Here is a 21031-nt window from a genome sequence, read left to right on the forward strand (position 1 = left end):
CAAACTACTGCTTGGTCCTTAATATTTCCTCCTTTGAGTGTGTATAACAAATAAACTATGCAGTGTATAAAAATAAATGAAGTTGCATTTCATAAGCATTGATTTAGGCTTTTAAGAGTATTAGTAAGGGGAATTTACAACCTTCTCCCCCATTTTTTGGCCACTTTTCCTTCTGTATTGCAGTGTAGATATTAGATAACTGAGAAATGGAATTCATGTAGTTATAACAGATGAGGCATTTTTATTAGCCCTCTTTTTTCACCTTGTATGCAGGTGTATAGGCAGAAATTGCTTGAGGCACAAAGCTGCGATCTGCTTCTTGATGTGCTTTGAGTACAAGATGGAGAATTTTTACATGCTGATGCTCCATCCAGGTTGAATTTGAACTTTCCAAACCCCAGGAAGAGAATCCTGTAGAGCTGATCAGTTACCTGCATGGGACAGGCAGTCGGTGTTGCTTTTGGCGTTTCCCACTTTGTTGTCTAATCCTTTAATAGAAGCTTTGAAGAAAAACTTGTTAAGCAAAATTATCCCAGGCAGACCAAAATAGTGAATGAAGGTCAAAATGTTCATTGTGAGTCATCTGTTGCACTTAAACACCAGCATTTGAATGGAGGAGATGATTTTTAGCAGTTATATAGGCAGTGACTGGAGGATTCATCATGTTTTCCAGTCAGACAGATAAATGCTGTTGGAGGATCTGCAGATGAAAGAAGGCATTTACTTTTATCTGACTTTCTTGGGGTAACATTTTTACAAGAACTTAAGATTATTGCCCTCAGCCCTTCAGGGTTATTTTCCAGCTCTTGTCTAGACTGGAGATATTGATTGCTTTGACACTAGTGTATGATACATTTTTATTTCCATATTGTCCTGAAGACATTTCTCTTGTTCTTCTCTTAGGCCATGCTCTATAGTTAGGAAGTGCAGAGAGTGGATTTTTTTAATGAAGATCTCGAGGTATCTTTGAAGAATGAGAGCTTAGCATGGAGTGTTCTTTACAAGCCTGTATCAGACACATTTCTCAAACCACTCAGGTCTTTGTACTATAAAATGCCCACTCAAAAGATGACACAAGTCTGGAGAAGGTTATAGGGAGGTAATGAACATCTTTCTGTGCTTCAGGTACATGGGTTTTGATGTTATTACACACAGTTGAGAGCCTCAATTGGAAAAAAAAAATCCAATAACTGAGAGAGTCCACACATTCTTCTGGAAAAGATTTCTTCAGGCTAGGGATAAAAGCATTACTTAGCAAAGCTGTATCTGTTCCATGGGCAAATGGAAGCCTTCGGTTTGAAAGAAGATGTTGCACTTCATTAGAGAATGGAACGTTTTTGAGACATGTTGGTTTAAAAAGGGCATTGGGGGAAGAGGAAGCAAAAACCTTTCAGCTGGCCTATTAAACAGTTTCTCTTCTTAAAAGCAGAGAGTAACGAATATCTAGATAAAAAGACATAAAGTAAAGAATATCTAAATATCACTTAAAAAGGCCATTGTGATGCATAGGGCAGTTTAAGTTTTATTGGACAGTTGAGTTCCTCATACTTCAGGGAAGCGCAGAAAGTCTCCTAGGCTGTGCCAGAGTCTACAGGGGCAGAAAATAATTATCTCTACATGCCTGTGGTGACAATCCCATGTTTGTTTGGGGTTTTTTTAAGTCTTGCTGCTTAGAAATATGTGACAGCAAGGAATTCTTGGTTTTCTTTAAAAACAAACTGATATCCTTAGGCTTGCAAAGGAACGTTTTAGATCTGCTGTTGAAATGTTTAGACCACTTCAAGTTCCAGTCCCAGAAAAATAAGAAAACACAACTTTCTCTTCTTTCTGTCCTCTTTTTCCTTTCCTATTGTTCTTATGGATGTGTAGAATGACAATTTGGGTATTGCATCTATCTGCTGTTCTTTGAAGGAAGTAATTATGGCACACGTTTTCCTGTATCCATTGTTATTACAGGTGCTGAGGATGTTGTGATGGCGTTTTCCAGATCAGAGACAGAAGACAGAAGACAGTAACCACAGGATACCTGAACAACACAGAACTGGAGAGGACAGTGAGATTCCTGAAGATAGAGGAGGATGGCTGAGCATTAATAAGTTCCTTTGCCCACCCTAATTGTTCCTTGGTATTCCTTCTCCTTTGTAACTCTGTTTCCCTTTGCCCAACCCTCAGAATGCATCTCACAGCCATCTATTCCTGTAAGTTTCTGCTACTCAGCTGGGCTGTGTTAATTAAGGACAAACCTAAAGGTGTATTTTTGATTGGCTCAAAGGGACAGGCTGTGGTTACCTAAAGGAAGATGGTTTTTCAAACTTGACCAATGAAAACCTTTTATCTCACGTTTTATTTTATATTTTAAAGAAAGTCTCTTGACATTCTACTTTTAAAGAAGCTTTTCATGCTGAGGTGCTTATTTAGGTCAAACTTGTGAATTTGAAGAGGGTTTGATTTGGCTGCGTAGAACTGGAAGCAACTTGTGGTTGGTTGACAATGCAAATGTTTTCTCTTCAGTTGGCTTGCAAGTATTTCACTGACTTCAACATTTTCATTGCAGAAAGCTGATGTTTTGGTGCATTGGTTATTTCTTTATTACTTATTGACTTGGGGGAAAAAAGACAAATGTGCTTTGCAATATTTATTACATCTACACACATATAAATGCTTGCTTTTGGGGGTTTGTTTTGGTTTTACTTTGGTGGGCTTTGAAATCATGGTTTTGATTTCCTGTTGGCTGCAGTGTTTCCGATGCAATCAGTTTTTCCATACTCGTCTGCTCTGTGGCCTCGAGCTCTTTTGGGAGCATGTGTCGAAAGCATATTTAGTTCAATAAGTCTACCTGTTGAAGCTGGAACGTGGAGATCACCAGCCATCCTGTGCTGCTGTGTGGGCTGTGCCGTGAACTCCTGGTAGACCTGGCTTCAGGTGGCTTCTCTCTTTGCTTCTGACAGAGGAGCTGTAGATATTTTGCAGGAATTGCAAGAATGAGATCTATGGCTGTGACATGAATTTGCCAAATTTGTATAGAGAATATGTGAACTTGTTTAAAAATACTACATATGGTTCCACTTTAACCCTTTAATTGCTGCACAAGAGTAGCTCTCACATAAACTGAAATTAATGATCATTAACTTAAATCCAACTTGCACTGGGCTTTAATAAACTAAGTTTCTAGTCACGTGAAAAACTGTATGTGGTTTGGCTCCTTGCAACTGTTCAGTGATATGGAAATTATCTGGATCCTAAGGTAATACCGTTTTCTTTAGGCACCATTCCAAGAGGCAGTAGCACTGCATTAAGCTGTCCAGTACTAAGTGTACAGGTGACACTCTTGAGGTTTACTCTCCTGGTAGTTGCAGGGTCTTAAAACACACACACATGCACATCTACAAACTGAAAACCCTGCAGTGAAATTCCCAAAGTGCATTGACTGTTCAGGAACCTGCACATGAAATCTCTAGCACTGCTGCCTAAAGCCTAGCACTTCCTTTGCTCTCCTGTGTGCAGGTCATTTTTACAATACTTCTATGTGTTCCTGTGGGTTGCACTGACTTTTAAGATGTTTCAAAACCTATTAAAGCAGAACTCCTTGTTCCTTTTGTATGGTTGTTAATTATTGGAAGTGACAATTCCAGAATCTTACTGTGACAATGTGACTGTTTTCATGGGAAGAAATTATGACAACAGGATGCTGTTATGGTCTCAAACTGGGGAGAAAACTTGAGAGAAACCATGGAATACATGCAGAAGGGAGAATGGGCTTGTGAGCACAAGGAGGGAAATGATCTTGAGCAAATAAATACTGTGTGATGAGAACAACTATACATTGCTTATGGAAAAGATCCTTGTGATTCAGTTGCAGCTTTGTAAAGTTCAGTGTGAAAGTCAATCTTTTACCCCTGTTTGTTGGGGCCAGATAAGAAATTTCTTCATTAAACCAGGAATGAGCCCAAAAGATTCTTTAAATTTTGACCTGGTTGCCTAAGAGGCACTTTAATTTTAACTTTGGTGCAAAGGGGGGCAGCCCTTAAAGGGTTAATTTAAGGGGATATGTGTGTTTCTGACTGCTGGCTGGAATGTATGGGCTGGATTGTGGTGGCCTGTCATTGTCAAGCTAACATGCATCCTCCATGTGTATCTATGGCAATTCTGAGCTGTTAAATCTTTTCAAGGAGAAGAGTGAAGTGTTTATGTGGTTTAATCTTTTCACTAAAAAATGTAACTGTTGGGGGGGAATAATACAGTTTTTAATAGCTTCTCTTGTTTCTTATTGATTTATTATACTGTTAAACTGCCAAATGGAAAATACTTGTTTCACCTTTGTGGAAGATTTCGACATAGACTCCAAACTTGGAGTTTTGAGCAGTATGTTGAGAAGGATATATTGAGAAAAGGTGTTGTTTAATAACATGATATGGGACTCAGAAGCTGGAGGAGATGTAGTCTCTTGAGAATACCTGTGCTTGTGTTGGTACCTGTGTGCTCTCTGCTCCTCGCTGGTGGTTTCTTAACTTGAAATCAGGGCTGGAAGATACATAAAAAAGAATTCATATGTGTATCAGGGAGACAGTAGTGGAAAAGAGGCTTTCCAATATTCCCCTTGGATTATATTGCTAAGTATTTATCTTCTTGCTATGAAAACTAAACCCCTGTGACAAATGTGGAGCCTGGATCAGTTGGGAGGTAGAGAAACCTGCACACAGTCCATCAGCATGGTGGACTTGTTTACTGTACATAGAAACTTCTCTAGCTTTACCTTTGTGCTTTTGCCTTTTCAAGCAAACCATGACTAAGAAGAATAAGAAATCCACTGTTTTAAAGGTCAGAGGTGAGTATAGAAATATTGAAACTGAAATACATTTGTAAATAGAAAAGGCTATGTAGTTCAACTACCAACCAAATAGTGCTTAAGGCATTCAGTAAGGAAGTGTAAAAGCTTTAGATGCATCTTCCAAAAACAGCACGCATCCTTTGGGTGGTCTTTTTGAGAGTCATGTTCCTTTAGATATTTAGAATGGGCTGTTATACTTCTCTCACCAGGCTTATCATCTAACACACAGTGTTTGCCAGAGCTTGAGGAAAAGATTTAGAGCCGAGTCAAATACTCCTCTCATCTCTCTCACGATGAGTAGCAATTGCTGTAGTTATTGGTGAGTCATTGTGTCTGTGCACATCGCCTGTGGTAAATGAAAAGAGACTCCACCGTTCACATAGACCTTCAGATTGATTCTCCCGGGTGCTAAAATAAACCCTGGAGTTACAGAGGGACACTTTGGAAGGAGCTGTGCCTGAAAGAAGCTGGACCACTAATAAAATAAAATTGACTCTTCTGGCTTTTTGTTCCTATTCCTATCTAAGGTAAGTAGTTACTCTAAGTTGTCTCCTCCTGGCTGTTTAGTGGCCTGTGTGAAAGTTTCTAATGCCTTACCATTAAATTTGTTTCAGTTCCGTAAGGTCTATATTTCCATTTCACTAGCAGCCTAAATAGTTCTGGTGAAGGCTAAAGATTAAGCGGCCGATGAAATTCAAAGACCCCGTCACCTATAGAAGAGATCATCCTAAATAAGACTTCAGGGTTGTATATGATATAAATTTCTATAGCTACTGAGAATCTGTTACAAGAAGTCTGAAGTTATCAGTGATTTATAATGCAAGAGGGGAAAAAAGTCCAAAAGTTGAAAGGTTTGAATCAAATGTATGCAATGTCTGATAGAAATTATTTTGTGAAAGATACACTGAATGTCTGGGCAATGAGGGGAATGTATGATTTGGATTACTCAAAGATCAGTCCTTCAGCTTTCTTCTTGGTCTCTTGCCTCCTAAAGGACTGTGTGGCAGAGCTGACAGCAAAAAAGGCTGCAGGGCACTGGGACCAGCAGAAACCAGCAGTGCAGTAAGAACCATTTCTGGAGGTTTGAGAAATCTTCAGTTGTATTCAGTCTCAACAAAAGAAAGAGCCCATAGTGAGTAAGCATCTCTTCCCCACTGTTATTCATCAGTATCAGAGTGTTCCAAAGCTTAATTGTTAATAAAGAGCTTTTAAGAAGGTTTGTTAAAGCTGCAGAATAGTTGGCTTAGGTCTAAGAGTAACAGGAGCACTAAAGTGTTGCACAGTTGCTGCCTGGTGGGGTATTTGCTGGGCACAGTCAGTTTTTAACTCAACTGACAGCAGTCTTGTATACATCTAACCTCAGCATCAACCTGTTCAACACTAGAATGAAACTGGACCTCTTGGTTACTCAGTGTTGCAGCCAGAGGTATGTGTTGTATGCAGGGCAAATCCTTCCCTGTTCACAGCATCAACGGGAAATACAACTGATTGTTTAATTTCTTTTAGGTGGAATGTTTCCATTTGTTTTATTTCACCTTCTGCCACAGAGTAGCATTAAGAATCCTGTCAGTTGGGCCTGGCTGAGGTATTTCAGTAAACTTAGGCAATATGAATGGTCTTGCACAAAACAAGCTTTTAAAGGTGTTAAAATGTGTCCAATTTTACCATGATGAGTTTTCCATAGTGCATCCTGCAGGTTTTGTATCTGTGACTTCTTCAGAGCTGCAGTAAATAGGTCACTGGATTACTGTGGTGCTTCCAGATCTGCCTTAGACCTGCTGTGCAAATACAGTGGGTCTATACAGGCCCTTTGCACTACAGCTTCCCTTAAACCTCCTTGTTGCTCATACTTTCCACAGTTTGACAAATCTAGAAGTGCTGTATAACAGGGAGGGGCATTGTTGTTACTTAGCAAGGTAAGAGAGGAGCTTGGATCCATTCCCTTTCAGGCTTTAGTAGGTTCCTGTACAAAGACAAAACAGAAATCATCTACTGTCTTCTGTGCTCTGCTTTCATTTTCTCTGCAGCTGGTTTGCCCTAAGCAGAATTCCTGCAGTTTGTTATCAACAACCTGGCTAGTTTCCTTTGTAGCCTGAAGCACTTCAATTTGGGGGATTGTTTATTCTGGAAAAGAGGGAAAAAAAGAAATTATTTGAAGCTTTATAACCTGGCCTGCTTACAAGCTGCCTCATGTATCAGCATGAAGTAGGTACATGCACAGAGCTTTTTGCTGTCTTGATGCGTTCCAGGTTAACTCTCCTTGCTACTAAAAGCTTATCTGTAACCAGAGGCCTGTGAAACTCAGAAAATAGACTTTAAGCTTTTGTTTAACAATTACAGTTAAATCCAACCTAGGTGCGGATTGAGGCATCTATAGTTTTCTTTAGTTTTTCACCTGAGATGATGATTGCTGTCCTTTTCAGATGCAGTTTTAATGCAGCAATCCCTACAGGGTCAGAACATGATCTTGTCTGTACCTGTGATGGGAGCAGCTGGAGACATGTAACTCCGTGCATGGCAAGCAGCTTTCTCCCTGTGTTGTGCATGTCATGGCTACACATGAGCTCTTTGGACCCCCCCAAAGTAAAAGGCCCTTCACTTGTGAGTAACGCAGCTGGTTAATAACTCATTTTTTACTTCAAGTAACCTTATCACTTTAAGTTGGTTGAGTTGAGGTTCCTAAGTTGAGGCTCCTAAGTTTACATCGCATTCTGAGCTGAGTCTCTGATACTATGAAGGACCCATTTAGCTAGATTTATATCTGAATAGGTATTCAGTAGTGTTCTTGGCTTAACTTTGGGTTTTAGCCCCAAGCAAAGAGTTAATTCCTTGCATTTTACTTGCATTCCACACCACTTTTGTATAGCTAATTTCAAATTTGGAAGACAGGAATCATAATGAAGTTATGCAAGCATGCAGAGTTTGCTGCTGACACTGTAGCCCACATGTTGTCACATAAAACACATTCCCATTTTGCAGTGGGGTGAAAGTAATTTTACTGCTCTTATTGGATGTGACGTAACTCAGTGCTCTCCTGATGCATGCAGTGTTTAATTAATGAAAGAAACAAGGGTGATTATTCTAAAAATATCTTTCCCCAAATGGGGGGGATTTTGTGACATGAACATGGATAATATAAGTTCACATGAAGGCTTGATGTAGAGATACACCAGAGCAAGAATGTGGCTCCAAAATCTTGCTCTCTAGCTGTTCTACCCATGGGTTTTGTTTTAAGCTGCACAAGAGCTCAAAAAGGGCTTTTTTGCCCTGCCCCTTAATCTGTTCCTTCAGAGAAGCTAAATACATAATTGTGGTCCAGAACTGCAGAGCAACCTGAGACTGGAACTGAAACAGCTTAATCATGTCCAGTTTGCCAACAGGAGCAAGGGAGGATGGCACTGGAACTTGTCGCTGTCTTTATAGTCTAGGGTAAGATGATGATGGTCTCCCTACTTTGTCACTGATGGCTTTTAACTGTGTGAAGGGATGGAAAGTTTCCATGATTTCAGAGGAAGGATGCTGCCTCAGATGAGAGCAGCTTTGGATGTTATTATGAACATACATTTGTCCCATGAAGGAGAAGAATGCATGAGGTTGCTTGATTGTGGAATGATGTAGAAGCCTGTGTTGCTGCTGAGGATGCACTGTAATCCCTTTTCAGCTTTACTTGTGACCTCCTAACCAGAGGGCACAGTGTAAATTGCATTGAATGTGATTGGAATGGACAGTGGTGGCCAAGTATTTTCCTTCAGTCTTTTGTCATGTACCTCAAGTGCCAGGAGCAGACGGACATTAACTATGTGTCGCCTGATCGATGTCTGCAGTTAATCCCTCACGTGTGTGCCTGACACCGCTCACAGCTAGGCATGGAGTTCTCTTGTGCAAGTATAACAGTCCATAGCATAGTCTGTACTCTGTTATGTTGTTTAATTTTTTTAATGGATAGATGCTGCTAAATCTCTGGGGTGTGTGTGAGGAGGGAGACAGGGGCAGGTCAGAAAGGGATGAATTCCTGTAGGTGGAAGCAGAAGAGGAGGATTCTGCCTCACTGTTGTATTCTCATAAGCTTCTTTGAGCCTGGAGCAGGATGATAATTAAACTAGACAGGATCTTAAGCTTTTGACTTGCCTCGCCAGCAGCACCAGACTTCAGAGCCTCCCTCTAAAAGGAACTGTGCTGCATGCTGGCTCTGTAGCATGCTTAGCTGCTCGTACCATATGGGCGTTCAGTAGAGCCTTTTGTTTTAGTCTGACCTTGACCTTCAGGTCACAGTCTTCTGAAACTAAATGGGACATTTGGATTGAAGTGTAGGTATGTGATCATTTTTACTTGAAATTTTTTTTTCCTCTTCTCTCTAAATGTAGCATGGTCTAAATGTCAGAGGATTGGAGCAGTGCAGGGAATTAAATGCAGTCTTTTCACTTTCAGTGCTGTTGTCAAAAGGAGGAGGCAAGACTTTAGTAGCTGAGAAGTGTTTAGATTAACTACATATCAGTAACAAACAGGAACAGCAGACACCAAAACCAGCAGAGCTCAGATAGGTACCTGTTCTAGTAAACAGTTGACTAGCATGGTACCACTGCTATGCGTACAAAGATCCACAGCTCAAGTTCTTCTACAGGGAACATCCTTTCCTCTGTCCTTAGAGGTTTAAATAGGGAATTTGTCAGGAAAAGCACCATGGCTTTAAGTACTGGTGAGATGGATTGTAGATAATTAGGGTTTTGACATAGTAAGATCCTAGACCTGATAGAAGCTTGAAGTCACCACCTTGAATTCAGCTCAGTCAGAAGGAACTGCATCAGGTTGCTGTAGGGCAAAGCCACAAAAATATCTCTGAAACACAAGTACTATTAGATACGACTTAGGTATCATCATCAACATTCAGTCTGCAGGATTGAGTAGTGACTTAGTTGTGCTTCTGCCACAATTAAATTAGTTCTGTAACTCTAAAATGACACATACTGACATCTTCGCAGGAGAGGCCACGCTGCTGTTGTGATCTGATGGATAGTGCGTTCTGCCACCTGGGTAGAAAGAAGAGGTCATGTGTGGTGTTTCGGCAGTCTCCTGTCTTGACAGAGTGAACAGAGTCAGTTCCTGTCTGGGCCTGAATAAATCTTTATGAAGGTTGTTAGCACCATTCTTGCTTAGAGCTACTAAAAAGAGAGGAGGAGCAGTAAGGGTGGAAAGAGAGAAATTAAAGGGGAAAACCCAGTAGGTTATAAATGCATTTTCCTCTGTGCTGGAGGTTAAATAATATTTTATGCATTTGACAGAGATGCTGTGATTAAGGAGCTGTCAGGCAGAATGAGAGCTGGGCAGCAAAGGGAGCGGAGATGCTTCAGGGAAAAGGGTATAAAGGCATTCTCATGCTGAACTCTCTTGTGCATATCTAGCATATGATGTGTGGCTTTGTGTGCCTTTCGCTGAAGAAAATGGCTATTCCACACATACGTAGGGGATTTTTTCCCCTTCATTGATCAAATATCTTTTCTGTCTGAGATGTCTCACTGGTTACCAGTGACATCACTTTAGGAAATGGTCAAAACCACTAATCTGTGCTGTTACTTCAGGGGCTAGGATTAGGTCTGTAGAATGGCATATAATAATCTTGTACATAAATCATGGCTTTAACGAATGGAGAAGGTGTCACATTGTTCCATTTATCCTGTTTACTCTGTGGCAGAAAGACCAGCTCCTGTGCATCTCGCTCAGTTTGAGGAGGATTCAGTCACTGCAGAACCTCTGGAATTTTAGGTGTCACCATATACCTCCTGTTCACATTGGTGAAAACTGGGCACTCAGACTCATTTTTAGATCAGGTCAACAAATACTTGACCTGTCACGGGCTGTATTTTAATGTAACATTACACAGACACCAGCATTCCCACAGGCTCTTCCTCGTGCTGCACGAAGCTGCCAGTGTAAGCTGGGCTTCAGACAGGATGATATGCCTGTCTCATCTCATAATCTTTTTACTTACACTCAGTGGGCAATGTGTCGTTGAAGCAACAGTAAACATGGAGAAATGGGTGCTGTTAGAAGGCAGTGCAAAGCGCTGTGCTTAAGTCATTTAACACAACGTGGGATTTACAGCCTCCCCTGCTTCCTTTGCAGAAGACACTGTGTCCTTCCACTTATTCAGCTGGTCCACTTTGACACAGAAGAATAGTGGATAGACCAGAAGGAGGAAAGGTAGGAAGTCTCATATCAAAAGCTCGTTGTCCATACTGAAAACAAGAGAAAACCTGAGATGTTAAAAGGTACAGCTGGAGTGGAAATTCAAGCCTGCTGAATGTTTGTCCAGGTGCTAGGATGGTCCTTGAGATCGTGTTGGGTCCAGTGGAAGTTGATCCCATGAAAGAGGGGGACACAACCTCTAGAAAAAGTCACTAGAAATGTTTTATCTTTCCTCACCAAGTGGAGGAAAACATGGAGTTAACAATCTAATAAACACATTAAAGCAGCACGTGTTGGGATGGGGTAATTGTTCTAAATCGCTCAGATTCACTTACATATGTTGGGTTGGTTGGGGGACATCCTTTGTGCCGAGTACAAACTATCATGAGGTCGGTTCTGCTGGGTACATGAGCCTGAGCTCTGAGTGTATGTTTGTGTCCTGCTTTAAGACAATACAACTCTTTGCTGGCTCCCTTTTAAGGTTTCTATGTTCATAATAACACCTATTCAGCCTGTATAAAAGCTTCTGAATAGAATTCTGCTGTTTTCCTACTGGTGGCAGGTCAGTGGCTAAGTCAGTGATAGAAACAAACCTCTGTTTATCTTCAGCATGTCTCCAGAGCAGCTTTCCACTTCTTTAACACAACCATCCCACCCCAGGACAGCCTGCTCTCAGCATTTAACCTCCTTTCTATTGCAGAGTAGCAATGGAAAGCAGCATCTAGTTTTAAAAACAGGAGGCCGACATGTCCTTGTAGGGAGACTGTCTGCCTTGGAGCTCCCCACGGGGCGGCAATCGGCCCCTGCTGTTGGCAAGGAGCTCTTGCTCAGCAGCATTAATCAGGGCTGACTGTTCCTCTTAATCCTCTGATCCCCTCCATACGGAAGAGAACACAAGTGTCCTATTTGCGTGTTATGCTGCTCTTCACTGGAAATAGGGCCGGCTCCATGGCTTGCAGCGATTAGATGGGTGGGTGGTCAAAACGTGATTAGCAAATCTGCAGTTAGAGTGAAGGGCAGGAGGGCAGGGGCTTGCCGCAAGGAAGGGTCACAACCACTATCTGTCACAATAGGAATAAGTGTGTGAAATGACAAAGAGTTTCACCGCGCTCTTGTCTGATGAGACTAACTTCAATAGCCAAGGCACTGCTGGAAAGAAACTAGGAGCTCTGGAATTCTAGAGACAGGGAAAAACCAAACCAACCAAGCAAAAAACCACAACCAAAATGTAAAAGGGAGGTTTCCTCCTGGACCAGATAGTTTTAAAAAAAGGATTTTTTAAAGCACTAGACATGGTTTATGTAGCTAAAGCACAGCCTCAGAAATTGGGACTCTAAATTTAGTCTCAGACCCTTTCTGTGACTGGTAAACAGGAACTTCATCATTCTCTCCAGCAGACAGTGAAGGTATTGACCGTGCCTTGCAGAGGTTTGTGAAGCTTTTAATATATCAACATGTGAAATGCTTTGAGGATATGTGGGAAATGTCTAGCAAAGCTGCAGACTGTTATTGCCAGATGTGATGAATTTGAGCAGGCCAGGAGTGGAGTTCATGTCAAATACTACATGTAGAGGAAGAACACCAGTTTGCTTGAAGCCAATTGCAAGACAAACAATGTAATGGATTTTTAGCTTATTTTTGTTGTCTTTAAAAACCCTATGTGATGTGGAAAATAAGGCAACTAGAACTCTGTCTCAGAGGAACTGTTTAGTAAAATTGATCCCATTTTTCCACATATAAATAGTAGTGTTCACATTAGCTTCAGAGACTGCAAGATTGGGCCCACTTACAGCACCATGCCGCTCACTGCTTTCTCAGGAGTAGGAGGCACTTGGATGTAATGATATGAAATCTAATATTGCATGATGAAAATTCAAATTATACCTTCAAGATCCAAGGCGATACGGGAAGCTTATAATCTATGGTCCAGATCCTGGAAATCAATTCACTGATACCAACTAATTTAACAGGCTGTGCAGGCAGAAGGACTTGTTCCGAGGACTCTAGCTACAGCATTGGCACCTATTGTACGTTACCACTGAGCATCCATTCAGCACACTGCACAATTATGGAGGAGAAGTTGTTTCTAGTCTAATTACAAGCAAAAGGACTTCAGTAGTTAAAGCATATACAAGCTGAGCAACCTATGAATTAACCCAGCTGGGGTTAAACCACAACATCGTAGTAGTCTGGTCGTTGCATGTCACAGAAGGATAAACAACAAAGTTAAGTTTGTGAGAATTCAGAACTATTTCCAGGGGGTTGGGAGTTTGAACCAAGGTTCTAATGCCTTTGCATAAGTCCCTCTGCCTGCAGCTCTGACCCAGCAAGCCAACCTCAGAGAGACAGAACGTGGTGCTTTTTACAGGCCTACTGCATGGCATGCATTGCACAGCAGGATCTTAGTAGAAATCTGGTTAATAGAATTGCATGGGCAGTAAAGAGCCTTTACTCTAAATGCTTTCTGTATAGACAGTTCATGAACATATTGACCTTTATTTAAGACTTATTAAGAGAGAGGTGGGCAAATGTTTAAAAATGCCTTGTTTTAAAAAGGCTGAGCTCTAGAGAAAATTGTGGAATGTGGGATGAAGAAGAAAATGAGTTCTGACCCTCTGTCTTTTGAGTCATCTGGTTCTGAGTCTCAGTTGCTGCAGGGTAGTTTTATTTCATTTACCTATGAACAGCCTACAGTTAACACAAACAGGCTCCTCTCCAGTGTCTTTCATAAAGTAGTTTCTGTGCTGACCTTTCTTCCAGTGCCCCTCATGAGACTGTCAGTAGAATGAGTTTTGATAATGGGAAGACCAGGGCTGGTTGTCTGTCCTGTAGTGGTGGTGTCTGCTTGACTTGGTCATGATTAGATTTGGTCTGCTAATAGCACTCAAAGGAAAAGAGGAGATGCAAGTCTTTTCTCATGTGAATATGGCAGCATAGTGGTATAACTTCAGCTTCCTAAAGTGGTTGCAAGGACTGAAAAGAATAGTACTGAAGAAAGAATCAAATATTGAATAATCTGCTCTTCTGGCATGCCACTGTTCCCAGTTCTCCATACCCTTACATAGGTCCTGAAGGTACTTCCAGCACAAGTCCGAAGACTGAACATTTGATGCAGATGCATGATTGCTCTGACAAGTGTTGCACGCTTCCAGGAAAAAAAAAGGCAGGAAAGACAAAAGCAGCTTTGCTGCATCTTTGTAATGTTTTTAATACAGTTTAATAATGAGGCCACAAATACCAAAGAAAAAGTTAGACACAATGGCTTTCTTCTAGGCTGTAGTGTTAAGAGTTTACAGTCTTAGGATGCATTCTCTAGAAAATACAGACAAAATAGGATATTAACTGGAAGCCAATGAACAGTCATGTAGGGATCATGATAATGTGTTTGTGCTCTTTCATAATACTCTTGTTTCTGAATGTTTCTTATTGCATAGTGTATTTAAAATAGTATCAGACTTTGTGCTGCTTAAGATTTGTTTGGAAATTTGGGCCTGGCTGTTTACGATATACATGATCATTTAATAACAGGGAATTTATAAATGCTGCCTTTTAAATGAAAATAATAATACTCTGCATTTCTAGAGAGGCTTTCATCCCAGGATCTTAAAGTACTTTAGAAACAATTAATGAAATCTTAGTATATCCTTGTGGAATAGGCAAGTTGCATTAAACTGAAAGGATAAATGAGGCATAGAGAGATTAAGGGACTTGTCTGCGGGTAGAATGTCAGTGGTGTCGTCAGGAAGAGAACACAGCAGCCCTGTCCTGACAACATCTTACCTTTGCAAATACTTAGGACAAGCGCTCTGTGCTCTCTGAACAGGGTCAGTACAATTGGGTTCCAGGATGAGTTTGGGGGGTTGTTGTGGTTTCTGGACTGTATGGGAAATAATAATGATGTAAAAAGCCCTGTTTTCAGAGAGCCCTTAGATAATTTCAGTCTAATGGTCAACCATTCAAAATAAAAAATACCCTTAAAATGTTTGAGATGTCTGCAGAGTACATCTATACATACTTAATTTAGTCAAATCCATCCACCGTACTGTGCTTGTTTTGTTCTGTCTTGTTCCTGAATGCTGGTAAGTGTTCATTTGAGGATGATCTGTGCAATTGTAAACCATCTTGCTTGACCCTTTGTAACTTTTTTTTGGTTAAACGCCATTGAGTTTCATGGATGTCAGTGGGAGAGGAAAGATCTTGTTAACAGTGAGCCCCTGAACAGCAGCAATGACATTGCTGGAAGAGCTGTGTGTGGCGGTACTAGTATAGTCCTTATGGCCCTGCTGCTTCAGCCAGTGATTATAATGCTGGATACACAAGTAGAGCCTTGTAATTTGGTTTCCTGTTAGAAGTCTCTGAGATACACTGCAGCCCAACAGGAGAGCATCTGCTTTTCTTTTTGCTGAAGAACACTGCTGGAACTTCTCTGTCTAAGCCGACTTAAAAACCCCGTGCTTGGTTTTATTAATATGTAAAAATTTGGCTCCTTTTACCTACGGAAAATTACTTATCTGAATAAAATGTAAGAATTTGTCTAACGAAAGGGGAAAATAAAGAGTATAATTGTGTTAATTACCAGAATACCAGACATGTAATTAATATGCCACAAGAACAAAGAGCAAATGTACTAATAGCACATAATTGGACTTAAACTACACCCTTGATAGAAGTCTCTGCAATGGAACTGTTGTGTGTGTGCTCCTTTTCAAATTAGCAATAAGGAATAAATTAACATCCATTTTCTTGCCCATACAAAGAGGGAATCATATTGTGGGGCAGGGTAATGAATTCAGAGAATGCCTTTACATTCCCATATGGCTCTTAGGGAGGGGAATACTCATGCATGTGATTCTTCTCCCTTGCAGGAAGGCAGGCAGAGAGAAGAAGACGACTTCATTGTATGACCAAATGTTCACTGAATCCTAAAGAATACAAAAAATCTGTAAGCTGAGTAATTTAAAGATTGTCACCAGTACCTGGTGCAAGTATTTGAGTTGGTTTGTCCATCCTTTTATACATGGTATGTTACTGTATTAGGTTGTTGGATAGGGAAATAGGTAGGGTAGGGGCAAGTCACTGACCCAAAGGAACGTCTGTGATAGAACTGGAAAGAAAATCCATGACCTTCTCCTCCCCCCCCCCCCTTTCTCATCCCCAGCATAAATCACTAGTTCAGTTTTCTATATTAATGAGGGAATTAAAGTAATTCTTAATGTGGGCATGGCCCACTGTGCTGGCTCTTGAGAATAAGTTAGTACAGGACATGAAGAAACAACATAGAACCACTGGAGTTCATGGGTTTGGTTTTTGTGGATACACATTGTAGAAAGGCTCATCCACAGCACCTGACTGCAATTCTCATTTTATGGAGTTAGAGGAGGAACACCTGATGCTGTTTCACTTTCTTTACTCTCCCCCTCTTTGTCTTTAGCGGTCTCTTACTAAGCTTTACAAGTAATTTATTTAATGCTTTGCAGAGACTCAGTGGTTTCAAGGAGACCTCAGAACCCCTTCAAGTAAGGAAATGAATTTTTAAGAAACAGGTCTAGTTTCATTCAGACTCCACTTCTATTTATATAATACAGCTTAAAATAGCCATTGTGGTGTTAGATGCAAACATTTGCATTAATAAAGCCTAAATTTTACTGAGGTCCTTAAGTCAAGTATTACTTTTTAACTAAGCACTTCAAAGCGAGTCTCTTGATGGTATTTCAAGGTATTACAGTATTTTTTAATTCAAGGTATTTCAAAGTATTGCAGTACTTGATTTTTTACCGACCTTTTGTGCCCTGCTTTCCTAAGTATGCAAATGAAAAGCCTAGAAATTGTCTTATTCAATTGTCATGTACCTGTCACCACAATATCTAGACACCTGCTTTTCTACTTCACAGAACTATTGTGAGAGTGCATTCATTAAAGCTTGTGACATGCTTGGAGATCCTAGGATGGAAGGTGCTAATGAGTTGTAAAATATTATAATGATGCTGCAGAATATTCAGGCTCTTTGTAAGGAAAGCCTTGCATCTTTCCCTCATTGCTTTCATGTTTCTAGATGCATATTTTGCAATAGAAGGTAAGTCTAAAAAGGGGGGAAAAAAAGGATTAAACAAGGGAGATTGCTAATGCTGCTAGTTTTCTTGTGAGATATCTAGTTGTTTTTATGTACTACTTTGCTTATTTCTGATTTCTTATTGTCTCTCCGATGAACCCATACTTCAATAGCTTGTTCAGAATTCTCTGAACATTCAGAAATGTCAAGGGAGAAGATTTTCTTCTTCAGATTGCCAAGGCCTTCATTTGCATCCCCTAAATCAATTCTCACACATGATCAAAGCAGTTCTGGAAATTTTCAAGTGTGGGGAAAACCAGTCCTCTAATTCCTTCTCCTCTTAATATATGCAGTCAGGTTCCAAAGCATTAAAAACAAAAATCTTCATCCACTGAACCTAAAAACACATGAATTTTGTGCCTCTTTGTATTCAGAGGATTGCAACTGTGTATATTAAGGACAGCAAGGCTAGAAAAGATGTAACAAGTCATCTCTCTGTGTTTTCTCTTCAAGCTCTTTCCTTGCTCTAGCATTTTGTTGTGGAGTTATCTTTTGAGTGACCCAAAAGATGCCAATTCTGCCTGTTGCTTTACAAGAGTAGTCTGGGGTTTCATAGATCTCATTGTGCAGGATTAACTTTTTATCTTCACCTTGAATTATCTATTTCTCAGTGTCATTATTGTTCATTTTTCCTGCTTGGCTTAGACAGATTGAGCCATATCAGAACCAAAAAATACTACAATTCAAATTCCCCAAATACTTGGGGATTCTCCTATTGCTTTCTCTGGTGGGAATGGGAGGAGCTGGAGTGGGGCTGTAATACAGCTCCTCAGAAACTGGTCTGTTGTTGCCTTCATCTGATATTTTGCTTGGCTGTGCATGCAGCTCTCTCATGAGCTTAATTACTGCATAGTCTCTATGGCAATTGGTTCCCTTTCACAAGTGGTTTCAGGGCAGCTGTGATAAACCAAATGCTCGGTGGAGGAGATAAAGCTGGGTTCCGAGTTCTATCTTCCCATTAAAAGCAGTCATAATCTGGGAACAAACTAGTATGAGGACATGAATTGTACTGAGATGAAAATAAGCCCACAACCAGTTCTAGCCTCTTTATTTAAAGACTGGACCATTTTCTCAACCTAATTATAGACTATTTGAGTTCTGGACCCTTTTCCCATACCTTCCCTTTTGAACAAGGGCCAAAATCTAATATCTAGAAGTAACAGTGCATATTCCACATGTATCCAAAATCTTTTATGATCCTGAGCTCTAACAATCAGATCTGCTGTGACTGAACTGAGCACGTCTCGCTTCTCTCTGTATTTATGGTATTCACTGGCTTCCTTTAAGTAGCAAGCAAAGGCATTCATTTTTACCTATCACCTTATCTTTTAATTTCTGGCTGCTCAGCTCCATTCTGACAAGTGCAATAAATGTGTTCTCCTGGGTCCTTGCAAGCTGGGCATTAGTCACACTGTGCATTTCAAGGACATCAGACCAATAGGTTTTCAGCTGTAACGGAAAACATGTTCTGCCAGGAGCCATTTGTTCCAGTTTTGTTGCTTACCAATGAAATAAAAATCAATGGTGGTTTTTTTGTCGGGATTTTTTTTTGAGCTTGAGAAGCAGGTCAGAGAGTAGGAGGGAGAAAAGTGGTAAAAATGAAGGTGCTGAAGTTGGTTCTCTGCGTTTCTCTGCAATAATGGCATGTGGCATTTCATATAAAGCGAGAATCTCTGTCAACTTGTGAAATGCAGTTACCTCTGGCAAACAGGATAGCTTTTGTTTAACAGCAAACAGGACTGGTGCATAGCAGGTCTCGCACTGGGCAGTTTAAATTAGATTTAGCTTTATGAAATAAAAGGTATTTGAGAGGATGTTGTATTTGCCATACTTTTAGAGTAAATGCCAATGGGGCATCAGTGTGATACGGATCAGAATTGCATTTTGATGTCTCCAGCACAGGTGGAGTACCCATAATACCTGTATGCTCAACTATGAAACTGCCCGTTCAAACCACTTAGTCATCTAACCAAACAAAATCATCCAACCGATCTTAAAATACAGGCTAATTCTTGGCTTTACTGAATCAGTGCCTTAGTCACAACTGAGTCGGAGGAGTTTTGCTTAGAGAGTGAAATGCAATCAGTGCCTTTTCCTTCCTTGGAAATTTCTCGGTTTCATCATGACTGATTCAGCTGATTAGTTCATCTGAGCTGGTAGCGTGATTGTACAATAAATAAGGTTTACCTGGGCATAGCATTTTTTCACTTAAAAATGTCTCCCCTTCCTAATTCTGCAGAATCAGAATCATTTAAAGGAGTCCTGATGGTATCACTGAAGCCGTCTTCTTACTGAGTCGATGACAGTGTGCTTTCCCCTGCTGTAATGCGTGACACAGCCCAGGTGGACTGCAGAGCAAATTTTGCTCTTTAAACTGTGTTTTCAGCCACACTTCTTGAACTTAGATTGTTCTTCAGTTTAAAGGTAATAATTTATTTTGCAGAAAGTGTTTTAGAGTATATATGAATATATTTGCATGTGAGCTGGCCACTGACTTACAAGCCCTCTTCAGGTGCTTTTATATTAACATTCAAGATCTGTACGTAGTTATATTCTTAATCAAAATCCAATATTTGGGCAAATAGGTTTGTGTGACATCATGTATTCATCAATGGGCAATCTTCTTTTAGCTGATGATATATTGCCTTGCAAATCTTTATTAATGGGCTGGTTCTTACTCACGTATTAAGTTAGTCTGAGAGTCATACTGAGCTGGACAGCCCTACTACTCTCCATACAAAAGAAAAATACCTAATGTAGCATACTGTCAGCTGAAGCTAAGTTGGCAGAATGTAAAGACTCAGCTAGCTGGCAACAGATGGGCTACGGGCTTCTTCTGACATGATCTGCCATCCAGCATATGTTAGACAGCCTGAGAAATCAAGGGGGTTTAGACTGAGGCTTTGTTTAAAAAAAGAAATACGTCTTAGCTTTTGATAGAGGTGGCCTACAGCACAGTCAGAGGAGTAAATGTGGAGTAACTTGGTTGCTTGGTTAAGGGGTACCTCCACAGCAAAGGATAGTAACTGCGGTATTGTTCATTGCGTTGTTTCTCTTCAAATTCCTTTTCTGCTCTGCACACACTCACATTAAGAAATATGCTTAAGAAACAGCAAGTAAAGCTGGTTGGGTTTGAGAATGGATGGGCAGAACAGCTTGTCTTTGGATATCCAAATGCCACAGACCAGATTCTGCCAACTGAGACCTCAGCGCCTCATTGAGGGCAGTGAGTACCCTGGTTTCTCACCTTAGGCCTCAGGTAGGGGCAAACAGGTAGTGAGCAGGCAAGGTCAAGTAACAGCATTGGGCTTGCCTTGGGCAGGAGGGAGGAGGAGGTTTTTCCAGAACAGATCCATCTTGGCATTTAAATCGCATAGTGTTTTAAAATAAAGAAATACCACAGCTCTGGGATCTTGAACATTCTGGACTTTATTTTTATTTCCCTGTGGGAGGGGAATGGCTAATAGGTACAAAGCATGAGTAGTCATATCTAATTATAAAATAAGTTGGTTGCATTTTAGTTGTCAAAACTCTGATCATCTTCTATTGAAACTTTTTCTAATTGAAGTTTTTGACCAAAGAGCCAGTAACTTTTTGTTATAGGACAGGTTCTGCGCAACTTAATTATTCATATGAAACTTATTGATTTAGATAGTACTTGTGAAATTTTTCCAAGCAGAACTAATAGTCTTATGCCTTGATAAAAGTCAGTAAAACTACATTAAAAAAGGTTTCTCACTCTGCAGAGTATTTGCTTGAACTGTGAGCGCTGCTGTTCCTCCCTTTGGGCAGCGTTAATGCTGCATCCCAGGACTTTCTCTGCAGCATGAGCACCAAGGAACCCCTTTGAGTCTACAAGCACCAACTGGGAGAGGCATGAAGGTGCTCTAAGGTGCGTTTATCTTTGAAGC

At 40.5% G+C, this 21031-nt stretch overlaps 1 protein-coding gene across 2 annotated transcripts in view; it reads left to right on the plus strand.

Annotated features, from left to right (window-relative positions):
• CTNNBIP1 (catenin beta interacting protein 1) overlaps positions 1–4253 on the plus strand; it is a 33024-nt gene extending 28771 nt beyond the window's left edge. For both annotated transcript variants that reach the window (XM_030507826.1, XM_030507827.1), the window contains exon 5: positions 1957–4253. In XM_030507826.1, the coding sequence (XP_030363686.1) occupies positions 1957–2015 (59 nt within the window). In that variant the 3' untranslated portion in view covers positions 2016–4253. The remainder of the gene's footprint in view (positions 1–1956) is intronic.
• Positions 4254–21031: the final 16778 nt, after the last annotated feature.

This window comes from Strigops habroptila, chromosome 16 (assembly GCF_004027225.2).
Source record: "Strigops habroptila isolate Jane chromosome 16, bStrHab1.2.pri, whole genome shotgun sequence".
Lineage (NCBI taxonomy): Eukaryota > Metazoa > Chordata > Aves > Psittaciformes > Psittacidae > Strigops > Strigops habroptila.